We start from the raw sequence: 14,739 nt of genomic DNA on the forward strand, positions 1-14,739 counted from the left end.
TCAGATTTGCTTTTGTTCCCAAGACCCTGAATGAGCCGTGCTGACTGTAGAGCTCTGATCCTGACTGTAGTAAAGAACATCAATGCCATTGTGTTTGGCACCTGTAGTAAAGATGTGATGCAGTGAGTAGACATGGAAACCAAGTGCTCTGCAAGTAATCTGTCCAGAATGGGATCAAGGCATGTTTGTGACAGCACAAATAAGCTCCCTCTGAGTCTGTGAAGCTCTTTGTCTCTCTGTTTTTCTCTGGGAAAAAGAAAAAACTAAATTTCTTAATAACTTCCACAAAAAATCGATTTAAAAATAGCTTCACAGTCAGTATTTAAGCAGTCTGACAAAGGAGAAACGTGATGTGGAAGCAAAGATAAAGCAGAGTTTTCCCACAAATAAACAGCAAGTAATTTTCAAAAAAGAATAACTACAGGAATCCCACCTGCTGGAAGGGATGCTGATGTTGAGATGGCAACACAATCCGTGGCTGCATCCAAAGGAGAGCTCTCTTGCTCACCAACAGCCTCCCTTCGAGGAAGATGCCCAGGCAGGTGCGTAGCGACGCGCTACTGGGGCATTGCAGCTCTTCAGGCCAGGTCAGCGTGCTGTCATGGGGGGCCTTCGTTCATGGGGTCACCAGGGGGGAAGGAGGCAGGCTGAACATTAGCGGATGTGTTGCGGGTTGTGTTTGTTATGCCTTTGGCTGAGCGGTGGAGTTGTAAATGGTTTGTTTGCCAAAAATGAAAGTTCATTACGGACTGGCCTTGTTTTGATTAAGAGCAGCCAGGGGGCTATACCATAAGAGTAAATAAAGCTTATGGCTTTGTCTGCTAGTTTGTTCACTTTGGCATTAGAGAGATTATATTCTAACTGTTTTTTAATTTCTGTGTTTTCATTTTATTTTAGCCTTTTTATTATTTACTCTGTATATTCACAAATAAACTTTCTGATGGTGGCACTTTTACACATTTTTTAATGCTTGAGAAGAAGTTCCCATAGATCGTTCCTGTACTAGATGTTTGTCAAAACACAAAAAAAGAGTTGTGTTAACTTGTTTTGTGTTGGGATGCAGAAATTCATTATTACCTTCCACTTTTTTTGTCCTTTTATATGCTTCATTTGGGAAAAATGCTGAATGCCACCCACAAAACATCTCCTTGGGGGTTGGTTTGGTTTTCAGACTGAAAAAAAAGTGGTTTTCCAAATATGGTTGATTTTAATTGGACAGTTTAACAACATTTTAGTTGCTTATACGAATATATTGTTATCCTTTGTTATATTGCAGAAACTGTGGTTAGAAAAATGACTTACCACAAGTTCATACTGAGCAAAGTGTGAGAAATGGAGAAATTTGTATTTCATTAAGAAATACTGATGCAAAGGCTTCGTTATGTAATAGAAAAAGATGTTTCATGCAATGTAACTATTTAGCAGAGTTATTTTTGAGTTTGTTATATGAGGCTAAGATGAGAATCAGAGTTACCAATTTCAAATTCCATTCTCCTGGCAGCACCTCAGCTCCTTTTGGCAAATCATTTAACCTTTTCTGCCTCCTATCTCACTCACCTTTTAAAATGGAGATCTTATTTCATTTATTTCCCAGATGTACTTAATGTATTTAATTCATATTTGTAAGTACTTTGAAAATAATTTTATTTATATATACAAAAATATAAATTATTATGTAAGGATACATGTTTGTAGGATAAAGATTGCGCGCTCTGTCAGTTAACAAAATGTTGTGTGGTTTCCTTTGACAATTAAATCTATCTGGCAGCTTGTTAACTTATGGTTCTCTCTCAATGAATAGAAACTAGGGTTTTAGTATCTCCTTAGAGAAACTTTGAAAATCAATATTGCCATAAGAGAGTTAAGTCACACATTCATGGCTAGAATTTCTTCCTTTCTCCTTACAGCTATTAGTGCAGTTCAGGCAACTTGCAAAGAAGGTGGCTCTTCTGAAGGCACTAGTGCATCACAAGTCAGTGGCTTTCAGCCTTTTTCAAAGCATTTCTATGCTCCTCCATTTTCCAGAAGTGTGAGCTCCAGCATAGGTTTTTCAAGGCTCGCTTTTCTTAGCAGCCTTTTGAAGACCTCTTAAAATAGTCGTTCAATAGACTATAGGATGAAAATTGCGGATCTAAGTAATATCCTTCATTTTTTATTTGCTTCCTCGTCAAAGGGAACCACAGTACATTCCAATATGATTTTAGAGGACACACTGTATTGAATAATACGTACTGCTAATGGTCTGCGATGGACTTGTGACTGAGAATATCTGATTTACACAGTCAGTTTAACAATTTGACATCCTCGTATCCACCCAAACTGGATCCATTCTGGATCATCTGGGTTAGGAACAAATAGAAAGGAAAAGTTTTTGAATTCTTCACTGCAGCATATTGAAACAGTAATTTGCCTGGAGAGAGATGGAGCAAAATTGCATATGGTTAGGAAGCAGCTGCATCCAGAATTATAATGTAAGGTGCTTGTTTGTAATCGTCTATTTCCTGTTTGCTTCGGTCTATCACAAAATAATGTGTGTTAAGGGCTACAAAGAGCAAATAATTTAAATTGTTTATTCAAGCAACAAGTGACTTGAGAAAGTAGATACAGAAACTTGAAGTAATGAGATTAGAGATGTTCATAGGTCAAGGTTGATTGATACACAGTAATGGTACAGTGATAGCAATTGGTGCTGTTGATGCCCACCACAGCTGATCATTCTTTGGAGACAAGCCCCCAGGCTCTTCCTTCTGGCATCTCCCATGGTAACTACAGACCGGAAAGTTGAACTGCACCTGTGAAATGTATATCCTAGGTTTTATTGTTTCCCAGTACTGAAAACTAGATTGTGTCTGCTCAGATGGGATTAGCAAAGTATAGTCACCTCCTTTTCCACTCTTTTCAACTCCTGTTGTTTCAGGTGTTTTCCAAAATTCTCACACCCTTTGGTATTATAAAGGTCATCACTGGCACTTAGTTTAAATCATATAATGAGACCAAGCCAGTTTGGTGATTTAACAATTAAAAAGAACTAATTTTAAGTGGTCCTCTGCTAAAATCCCTTTACTTTCTCTACAAGCAGTTCTTCCTAGATACATATAGATCGACAGATAGATAGATATACACATCATCTTTGCCTGATACAGTGTTTCTTAGGGAATTTTACTTACTCAAATGTCAGTGGATCTAGTTAATTGTAATCAAGAGGGCTAGTATGGCAGCACTTAAATGTGTTTTTATTCACGATAGTTATACAATTTTTTGGGATTTCTCCGTGTTGTTATTTGTCATTGAAATGACTGGATGATGCTCCTGATGCTCTTCCTAGCATGGCTTACTGGGAAGGATAAAGTTTATTGCATGTCAAACATGCATATTTGCATTACATAGTCTGCTGCTGCCACCATCTCCAGTTTCTGGGCTGTAATTGAGGCTCTGCGCTTTCCTGTGTTAACATGTCAGGCTGTCTGACCAGCAAGTCAAGTCTCGTATGAAAGTTATGAAGCTTTTAAACAAAATGGCATAGTGAAGATCAAGAGCACAAAGTGGGACTTGCTCCCAGTGTTTGAGGAATGGCCCTTCTAGAGAAAGTATTTGTAAACAATAAACAGGTTTCAGAGGAAATGAAGGGTGCCCGGTCCCTGAGCAAATGCAAGGTAGTTGGGATGGGTCCACCCAAGACCTCTCCTCCCCAAGTACCACAAAGCCTGCTCTGCTTTCAGCAGAACCTGAGCTGCTAGCGCAGCTTGGACACCTCCTGCTCACCAGGAGACCCAAGCGTTGGACAAAGCAGGAGGGTTATGTACCCGCGAACATCAGATACTTCAGATATTCCTGTTGCTGAAACAGCACATGAGAGGAACGCCTTTATCCTCTGGATTTATTCCCTCAGAGGCGCGTTTCCAGCACTGTCTGATGTATTGGACACTCATCAAGAATGGGAACAGCCCTGGGAGCCTCTGACATCAGGAGTGAGCTGGAGGGAAGGATTTCTTCTGGCTGAGGAAGTGATTTTGTACAAGAGGCAGTGAGCGAGAATCCTCTGCCAAGGATTCTGTTGAAAGCCCGAGGGGGAAAGGAAAATCAGGATGTAGGCCTTGGCCAAGGGAGCAATTACTCCTGGAAATGGATTTGAGTGGGCTGGGATGGAGGGAGGTGTTTTGGAACAAGTCACCTGGAATTTGTAGCCCTGTTTTTTTCTCTCCCCCTTTATCTCCTCTGTGTTGTTTTGGGGTTTTTTTGGGGCGAGGTATTTGTTTTTTGGGGGTTTGTTTGGTTTTTGTAGCTTTCATTTTTTTAGTATTTTGTTTATCAATTAACTATCTGAGGCAGAAAACAGCTCTGAATACCCTGTGAAACATCATGCTGTGCTGTGGATGGTATGAAAAAAACAGTGCACTGAACTAACACCATCTGACCTGTTACCTCAGAGGCAGATGTATTTTTCAAGTAAAATTTAAAATATTGATGCCATTGTGCTGTTATTAAATTTAAAATATTGATCCCATTGTGCTGTTATTAGGGGGATCATTTTCTTCTGCTTCAAGTATGGTTTTATAACGTCTAGGATGAAAATGAGTTGAGACAACTCTTCTGAGAGGAACTGCAGTCGTATACGTGTGACACAAATGTTTTACTTAATCGGGAAAATTGCTCGTTCTTTTACAGATTACATCTATGCCTAAATATTTTATTTAATAACTAGCAAAATGCTGGTTCTGGGTCTTTGGTGCTTCAGCACATCACTAACAGCAACATTTGAATTCCAGTGGTATTACACTGGTGGTATTTTACCAAGAACTTGGCCAACCAAGCATTGACCAATTCCTCTCATCCCCTGCTTCCTTTGGGATATGCACCCACAGGTCTCTCCAAAAGCTGTACTGGACAGATGTGGACTGTTGTGTGGGTTTTGGTTTTTTCCTTAGGGTGCTCAGGAGACCACTTTCAGATTCAGACTATTTCCACTCAGGATGAGTAAATTGTAGGGTCCTGGTAATCCCTCAGAGAATGTGGCAGGGCACAAGCTACTTCTGCCTCACTTGAGCACCTGGCATCAAGGTCAATTAGGATTGTATAATCAATATTCAGTACTTTTGTAACTTCATCCAGATGCTGATAGCAGAAGAGCAATGTCCATGCATTTTGTCGCTGTAAATCCTTTCACAAAATCAAACAATTGCCAAGAATGTGGAGACATTAAAGTAAGAGACAATGATAATAGAATAATTGATGCCAGATGGACTTCTGCACCTGATATCAGTCAGCACGCCAGTGAAACAGAGCCATTTATTGCAAGGAATACTACAGCATATGTCAGAGCAGCATCAGCATCTTTTCAAACGCTATTTTGATCATTTTGAAAGCTGCTAATGTGTCGAGTTTCTTACTGTGATTGTTCTTATACATTGCAACAAGATCCTTTTTTGTTAAAGATTTCCTGAGAAGGAAATCTGATCTTCGCTCTCCCTACCTCCTCTGGCTATCATCAGGTTTGGCAAATTTTCATTAAAACCTATAAGTAAACCATTATTTAAACACTGACTAAAGATTGTGGCTTAGCTGCTTTTAGAAATCCTTGTTATTTTCAGGCAATGAAAAATAATGAGATGATAACATTTTCTTAAGCATTATGTAGCTATTAAAGTAGATTTTTAGAAATTATTGCCATTTCCAAGGCTGAATTTATTAGTTTGTTTTTAAAAGTTGATACTTTTCCAAGGAAGCCCCAGCTTGCCTCCGTTGTGCATCTGCTTTTCCTAATGTGAGAGTTTGAGGTTTGCTTGCTTTTAAGAGGTGGTGAAAGGTCACTTGAGTGTCAGTTCAGTCTTTGGTATGGTGGTGGTCTCCTCTCTAATGCGGGGCAGTGGGGGAGGGCGTAGACTATATTGTGCTTATTCTGTTTTGGCCATGCCATTCCGTTGCATTTCTTTTAATTAAGACAAACAATACTCTTAATTATTCTTTTCTGTTATTTTCATGTAATTTTTTTTTATTCTGTCATTCAAAACATGAGCTGCTTCTGAAGTGATAGAGCTCTGCACAGCGGGGGAGTTTTCTGCTTCTGTGGAACAAACTACAAGCTGATCCTGGAGATACTTAGGATATGCTGCCTAATTTTTGTGCACTAGCTTCCCTCTTCAGTGCACACTGAGTGCCTCTGTGCGGTGTAGGACAGTCCAGTTTGAAGATGAAATAAGTGACCACTCACTGGAAGCGTTTGCACAGTCCCATGCTTTGGAGCACTGTAGTCCTACCCGCTACTCTCATTGCATGGATAGTGTCATGAAAAATGTCCAAATACAGGTTTAAAATGGAGAGTGCAGGGACCCTAAGGCCTCCAGTAATAAGATCTGCACTCACTTCTCCAAGCGTGCAGTGCAGTGAGGTGACTGTTAATCTCTCTCTCACCCCACGGATTGCAGTTCCCCTGGTGCCAGCTTCCAGTGCGTGGCCAGCACCACGGGTGTCAGTGGGAGCAGTCTGACACTGGAGATAGAGTGCCTGAAGGCAGGCAAGGTTGGAGACCTGGAGGGATTTCTTCAGAAGAAGAGAGGAAAGCTCTTCCTTTCAGCTTCGCGTGGGTTGAGACTGACAGATGCACTGCAGGGGAGCAAATTTCTGGTAGTGGATCTGTCTTTCAGAGCTCTAACTCACACTAGGAAACATTATTGAAACCCTGAAGCGTAGCTCCTTCATGCCGCACCTCAGGATCCCGACACATTCTGACACGTTGAACGTAATGCATGCAGGTTTATAGTGCTATTCTTGAATTTCCTCTTGTATTGTTTCTTGCGGAGGGAGTACGGGATGTGCAATTCACCCCATCAGATTTTATTGAGGAGTTATCCGCAGCCATGTGTATGCTAGATTCTCTTGAGAAACAACATCTGTTTTCTGCAGTATTTCAAGTTTGAAATGGTTGTGGGTTGTCTTAACTTGTTTAATTAACAAAAGGACACAATTAGATAATGTGAATTACTTGCATTTCTTGTCAAATGCAACGTTAACTCCATAAGCCACAGAACAGGGAGGTTTCCTCAATAAGCTGTTTGCTGATTTTTTTGGTATCTTCCAATTGTCTCTTTTTCCTACTTTGTTTAAGTACGGATTCCTCTGGTTTTCTTTCTCTATTTAGAAACCATGCTACTCCTGTAAAACAGACACATCGTGTCTTATAGGTGAAGAAGACACTAAACATGAGTTAGACAGTCCTGAGGACTACATCTATTTTGCAAATCATGCCATTATGCTAACCCAGACAAGGTGATCTCAGGTCCTATTAGGATTTTTCATATAGATAAATGGAAAAAAAAAAAAGATATATATATATATATATGTATGTAGGTATACACACCTGAAGTAAAAGGCAGGATATGTCAACCACTGATAGGCATTTGTATGATAAAAAAGGAAGCTAAGCAGCATAGTTCCTCTTGGGACCATAACAAACCTGGCTAGCAGAGTCTTAGTGCTTGACTGTGCAACTGTTACAGAGACCTTATGGCCAACTAAAATTACAAGCCAACGCGTAACTGTAATTTAAAAGTAACTCCAGTGAAGCTCAACGTAGTCACTCTTCCAGCAACAGTGGATGTGTTCTTGGAGAGGGTGTGGAACAGCACTTTCATATGGCTTCCTGAAAAATAACTGGCATCCTCCTTTTGTGAGGAAGCTCCTTATGTGTTTTTTTTTTTGTTTATTCATGTAAGTAAACTGCTGGAAGATCATAAATGCCTAGTGTAAATAACAGTAGCCTTCAGGCTTTCCTAACTAAAGTCATATTTTATGTTCCACCAGCTGTGCGTTTCCAGGAGCATAAATGATCCTCAGGATAGCTGACTGTAAGACTTGCTGCTTTTGCCTCCTAAACATGAGTGCCATAGTAATAAATAGGCATTGTACCTTTCACATTGTCTTTCTGCAGTTGATTTGCTCTCATGGATGTGTAGACAGTTGCACAGTTTGTGAAGAAAACGGTTGATTCCAGCGAGTTCCTCCAAAACTAGCTCCTATTAATTCCTAAATGATATACTTTGGGCAGCAGCTGGATGAATTCTTCATAAAATGTTTTGGGTTTTTTTCCCCTGCATAAAGCATTCACATGAATTGCATTAAGTCTTCAGGTGCAAAGTTTATGCCTTATATATTCCTTCTCCCAGGGGAAGTGTGATAGTAACAGTTTTGGTCAAGTTAAGTAGTGATTATTTTGGCTACCTAAATTCAGTTTGTGGTCTTAAGTGGATAATGTGTTGTCATTCACTGCTGCTTACCCTGCTCTTTTCTCACAGCCACGCCGTGTGATGTTGCGTAGCTACCAATCTATAACCCAAATGTTGTTATATTAGATTGGAGAGTTGTGCTGATCTCCGTGCAATATATAGAGGGTGTATATTGTATGAGATAGCTGGCAAGCTGCTGTATGACTGTAAATTTCTGTATTTTTTTTTCATGCTGTACATACCTGCTAATTACTGGTGATTTAAATGTTAGACATATTTTCTCTTTCATTGCTCATTCTACTTTTTTTCAAGTTTTAGAAATGAAGTAATTTTAGTATGTAGTTATCTCTGAAAGCCTTGGCGAGGTGGAGGTAGTCTGCCAGCCACTGTGCAGGTACGGTATGCGCTGCAGCGGGGGGGCAGGTTAGCATCCCCGCCTCCGTGCACAAACATCTAGGCTCCGGTTACTTAGGGCAGAGAAAGGGACGCTTGTGGGTCGTGCCTGCTGCGGTTAAGGCCAGCCTGTGAACTCACTTGTTAATGCCTTCATTCAGCATCGTGGAAAACAGCGAGAGGGAAGAGGATCATTCTGAACCCGCAGCCCTGTGGGAAGCCGGTCAGCTGAAGCCGCGATTCAGCCCCGCAGTGACTGAGCCCCTGTTTTCTCTCGTGCGGTTTTGGCTGCAAGAAAGAAATAGAGGGCTGGCGAGGGAATAATTGGTAGTAATCTCCTCAGCCAGCCAGCCGTCTCCTCCTATTGACCCTGAAGTAATGAAAAAGGGATAGATTCTGCTGCATGTTATCTCTGTCTGTCCAAATAATAACAGCAGAGAGGAATGATCATATATCTACACAGCTTTGCCTGTTTGAAAGTCTGGGCCATGGGGAAAATGACAGGATGTATTTTATTTTTGCTCTGTAATTCACACAGGTATTTGTCCCAAAGTGTTTCCTCTGTGGGTTTTTTTTTGCCTTGTACTTCATTTTATGCAGCAGTAATTTTAATTCAGATTAACTCATTCCCTTTTGTTGACTTAAATTTTCAATATGAGAATAGTTGTATTCCCTGAACTGGCAATAAACTGGTTTGATATTCGCATTTTATAGATGTAATAGATTTCCATTAGTTAATGCAGTGGAGTTACACCGGTGTAGAACTGGGCCTATGAAAAAAACCAAACCCAAAGCACACATGTAGGGGTTTTTTTTGACATTTCTTTTAAAAAAATAAGGAAAAACTCCCCAAAACTGATTCTTGTTTTTATTAGACAGGGAAAATGAAGACTGGCCCAACTTGTAGATATATTTCAAAAAAAAAAAAGGAATTTGGGAGTTTTTACTTTCGGATGTAGAACTGCCATACGCAGAGTAACCAGAAAGTTGTCTTTGGCAATTTGTTCATTCCCCTCCCAGCGAAATGTAATTCATTAAGGCAGTTTCTTGTCAAGCGTTAACTCATAGACTGGGATGAATCTGAGACAGAAAATAATTCAGTAACCCTAATAATGTAATCGTCCAACTAGTGTGGCCAACGGATAAAGAATAGTAACAAGGTGTTTTAGTACTTAGCTAAGATGCCAAGGCAATGTCAGCCAATAAAATGATGTCACGCAATCAGTGGCAGGGTTTGGTCAATGCAAACTGACAGTTTTGTCTTTTAATCCTACTGCGTGCAATAACAAAAGATCAGGAAGGACTATATTTAAAAACAGAGGAAATGTACTGAGTCCACTAGAAGAGTTTGTTGCATTGTTTTTTCTCCAAGCTAGATGTCTCAAGTGAGATGATGGCTGCACTGGTATTGAGCTCCTTCCCAACGTGGGATTAACCTCTGAAATGGCAGCAGAGCTCTCCGGAGCAAATGGTGGAGAGATCTTACAGTTTGCTTGTATTCCCATGATGGAAACATTACATGAGCATTTGGAACGAAGCTGAAGTGTAAGGGAGATGCTAACTCAATCACTGAATATGCAGCAGAACAGGTTGACTTATAAAGAAATACAGCCTGCTCCAGCCTGAGGGGGGCCTGTAAATCTGGCTTTCTGGAGGAGCTAGGATAGTGATTGTGTATTTTTCCTCTTTTGAGGCCAATTAGCCTGTTAGAGCTTACTTTTGGCCAGAGAAAACACCGCAGCTGAGCTGTGCTCCTTGGGGAATTAGGGAGGACAGGGGGAGGAAGCCACCCAGCCCTGTGCTCTCTGCTGGGAGGTGATGGCTGGCCACGGTGTGCGCTGGCAGCTCCGCTGCAGCCAGTGGCCTGGTGGTGATCAGGTCATGCAGTAAGCAGATTTAATTCATCAGCCAACCAACCCTGGCCACAAAAACATGTATTTTCATCGGTTCAGTGTGTTAAATGAGGTTGGTTGCAGTAAGATGAATGCCAGAGCCAGCTCCAAGGGGAAATCATCCCAGGGGCTCACAGGGTGAAACTGCCCCCTTTCAGCAACAAGTTTCAGCTCACATGATGAAAACATACCCTAATCTGACCCTTTCCTTAGGTTATTGTGTTTGGAGTATTTCTGGTACTCAAGACACTGTGCTGATTTTTTTTTTTTTTTTTTTTTTTTCCCTGCACAGCCATGGCTGAAAGTTACCTCCTGGGGTCAGATTAACCACCAACTTTAATGAGCTCTGCTGACTTGCCCCAGCTAAAATTTTGTTCCTCAAAATTTAGCGTCTGTTAAATAAGTTTCAATGCTTAAAGGCTCTTATTAAGCAAACACTTGAGCTGAGTTGAACTCCATGTTTGTTTCCAGAGGTTGTAATGTCCTTCATCTCTTTGAGTATTAATATAGGACCTAATATAGCACGGCCATCCTCCGCCTCTGAGGTTAAGATATTGAAAGGGTTTATGCAGTTCTTAAGCCCAAATGCTATCTTTAGTGTGTCTTGAATTAGTGGAAATATGGTGAGATATTCAGGGCTTCTAACTGTCACCTTAGGAAAACTTAGGGTATGAATCCAAAGTGGTCCTGCCTTAAAACTGCCCCACAGCTGCAGCCTTTACCCTGTGCCAGTTCTGGCACTGGGGCCAGGGAAGCCCCTCCTGGCTCAAGCTGCTGAAACAGGAGAAGATGAAGCAGACCAAAAAATAACATTGTTCTGCTGAACCTGCTCATCTCCTTCATGAGGGAGAAGGTTGGAGTCCTGAGGCAGGGGAGGTGAGAAGCTGGGGTACCTCTGATTTAAAGTGGCTTGAGCTATCATGGACCAGCACCTCAAGATTTCGATGTCACCCATGTGTCTTTAATGGCTGCTAAAATGCCAGTTCTAAATAATAGTATAAGAAGTAGCACAAGGAGAGCTGTAGTTAACTGTGTAATTTAAGTCCATGAAACTATTTACATGTTTAAAAGTATGCAGATGCTGGTGTCTTATGCTAGATCAGGATCTTAATTATGCATAGTTTGAGATAATTGGGTTGCTCTAGCTTCATATCTCAACCTGCTAATCCTAACTAGTAAATTAGGATTCAACTGTAATCCATGTATGTTTAGTCCAACTGTTTCAATTTGTTCCTTACATTAAGTAATCAGTCATGAAAGTGTTGTGATTAATTCTGCTCCTATATTCTGGTTTTCTGTGGGAGAGGTCTGAGTTCAACACACTCATATCACCAGGTGAATTCAGGCAATTATGTCCTCGCCCTTTGCTGTGTGATTTTTTTTTTTTCCCCAGTAGATATAAATGGAGAAATATTCTGGATAAATATTCTGAGGAACAAATAAGTCCCAAAGTGTCTTCATTTTGTTAAGGAGTTTATTCTTAGGTTGCTGTGCTAGCCTATATTTTGTGGCTTTTATTTTCTCTCTCCTGTCTTTTAGAAGCATACACTTAAAAATGAATCAAAAAAGTACCAAACTTGATATTTTTAACAGAAACAAAAAATGTGGTGAAGATCACATCTGCGGTTGAGTCCACGATGAACAATCCAGCCTTTCTCTTAGTCTAAGGTTTACATGGGTGGAGTGATTATCTGCTTACAGGTGCAGGAGTATAACTTTGTTTTGTTGTTCCCACAGATGAGCACCATGCCAGGACTGCCCACAAGGCCGTGCTTCTATGACATTGACCTGGACCCCGTCACAGAGCAAGTGAAAGGATTGTTTTGAGAGTGACGTCCAAATTCAGGTCAGTCAACAGCCTTTGTTTTCCTGTTCCAGCTTGGAGAAGGATGTTTGTCTCTAGTGTGTATATGAAAAAGGTTGTCAGGAGTTTATCTAGCCCCTGCTTTCATTGAGGACTTCACACAATTTGGGGAGATTTGGGGGAATGTTTCATAACGTGCACTTTATCACACGAGTTTCTCGTTTGCTGAATGGTGGCCGGCACTTTGCTGGTGTACACCGATGGTGCACGCTGATGGTGCCTTTTGGATTTCCTGGCTCTGTCAGTTTGGCCTAAGGAGGAGCTGGCTCTGCAATTGTACCACTCTTGGCTACGGAAGAAGTCAGTCTGAAGAAATCATGTCATGTTAGTTGCCTCAAAAGAAATAATCTAGTTCATCTTTGATACTACTCTCATGTGGCAGTGTGTTTCTGTCATTACCTAGATATCGGGGGGATGTTTCTCAGCTTGTTCATGAGCTTTGCTTTTTCTTTTTTTCTTTTTTTTTTTTTTTTTTCTTTTTTCCCTGATTGCTGTCAGCTTTCTCAAATGGTAATATGGTAATAAGCATTTCAGGAACACAAATCTGTCCTCTCAGCCTGTCTGTTTTTCATGCTGGATTCTCTCCCTTTTCCTTGAAGGCTGCAGTTCTCCTGCCACCTCCTCCCCTTCTCTTAATCTTCTTGGTGTCCTGCTTTAATTTTGCATAGCACATGTTTGTCACTTAAAAATCCAAGTTGTTATGAAAATATTTCATGCTACTCCATTTTAACCTTGTAACATAATAAGTGGAGTAAGAGAGGACGTAACCCTGACTGAACCAAACCACATGCATCTGTGATGGGACTCTCTCCTCTCATCACACTAACTCTCTCCCTTCCCCCAGTAAATCGGTCTGGAGAGCAAAATGCTTACTTTTACACTGGACAACAATATTACTATGAGCTAACAGGACTGCGATGGGACCCCAGCTCAGCCGCAGCTTTGAGGCAGATGGACCCAGGCGCTTGAGCCCTGCTCTAGCAATCCTTGCCTACTCTGGTTTGAGAGAACTGGGTTTTGTTTTCTGTTTCTGTGTTTTGACGGATTGTTCGGAGGAGGGGAGAGGTTTGCACAACCCAACGAGATTACTCTTCAGACCAAATTAACTGTTCACTTGCCCGTGCTTGAATGTCACCGCATTCACATGACATCTGGTGCAAGCAGATTCTGCCATTTCGTGTGTACCAGTCAAGACAAGTAAAAAGCAGTTAGCTTGAAAGTTAACCAGCATGCACAGGTAACTACTCGCGTATATGCAAACCGTCGCTGACTGTTCTGTTGCTGGGTAGTGTTAGGCACACCACTTCTTGGCATATGTCCCATTTTTGTTACTGATATGCGTTATATGTCTGATGGCTTCAGGCATACGTATTGATTCATCATGTGTCAGTCATGTAATTACTTCTGAATCATTTGAAATGACTGTAGAATCCTAATGTAAAAGCTATATGCAGATTCACATAGCCTGCTTAATCGGGTGTTTACTGCCTAGTCTTACACAAATCCATCCAAACCATGGGCTGGTGAGTTTTGAAGAATGATAATTAAGCAGATTAAATACTCCCTTCCAACCGTGAAGGTCTTTCATTTGAAGTTGTGCACGAAATGAAAATGTTAAACTTGGCTTTTAGTCAGCGATGGTGTTTTCTCAGATGTAAAAAGAAATGCTAACAAAGTCACAAAAACATCATAATCAGATAGGAAATAGTGTGTATATCCAACTGTTAATAAATTATTTTAATTTCATTATGGAGGTATTGGTGGCATCAGACAGATGAATGATTCGGTAAGTTCAAGCCTGTTAAAGAAAAAAAACAGCTTGATCATATACATTTTTCATCAATATAGGCACATACTCACCTGTGTTCCTACCTCTAACAATCTCAATAAATGCCTTGAGAGTATTGTAATACCCAGTGAGCACCACACAAGGTAGTCAGTGTTCATCAGCTCTAAAATTCATCTGGTTCATGTGCTAGATTTGTACATTCCTTGTTTTGGATAAAGAGAGAAACAGTATTCCTGTATCATCTTTACTCCCAACTTACTTACTTTCTGCAGAGAAGTTGGGTGTTATTCTTTGCTTTCACACACTCACTAAAGTGAGCCCACGCTGTAGCTGATACAATGCCCAATTTGTGGGTTTGTTTCTATGATGGCAAATTGAGGGATTCTTTTTTTTTTTTTTTCCCCCCGCTTGGTTTGAATTCCTTTCTTAGGGTTTATATGATATTGTGCCAGCTCATTAGGACTGATTCAAATCTTTAAGATGGGGTAATTGAAAAATATTGAGAGATTTATGGAAAAGCTGCAGATGTTTCCTTATAAACATGCATGCAGAGCTGAGAGCAGTTGTTTTAGTGTGCAGTTT

General features: G+C 40.7%; 1 protein-coding gene across 1 annotated transcript in view; it reads left to right on the plus strand.

Moving 5' to 3' along the window:
* MTHFD1L (methylenetetrahydrofolate dehydrogenase (NADP+ dependent) 1 like) overlaps nucleotides 1-12,331 on the plus strand; it is a gene marked incomplete at both ends in the record, with an annotated part of 153,330 nt that extends 140,999 nt beyond the window's left edge. Inside the window, one exon of the mRNA XM_082306166.1 lies at nucleotides 12,242-12,331. Coding sequence (XP_082162292.1) covers nucleotides 12,242-12,331 — 90 coding nt within the window. The remainder of the gene's footprint in view (nucleotides 1-12,241) is intronic.
* Between the last annotated feature and the right edge of the window lie 2,408 nt (nucleotides 12,332-14,739).

Source organism: Platalea leucorodia, assembly GCF_965183815.1.
Source record: "Platalea leucorodia genome assembly, chromosome: 3".
In the NCBI taxonomy this organism is placed as follows: Eukaryota; Metazoa; Chordata; class Aves; order Pelecaniformes; family Threskiornithidae; genus Platalea; species Platalea leucorodia.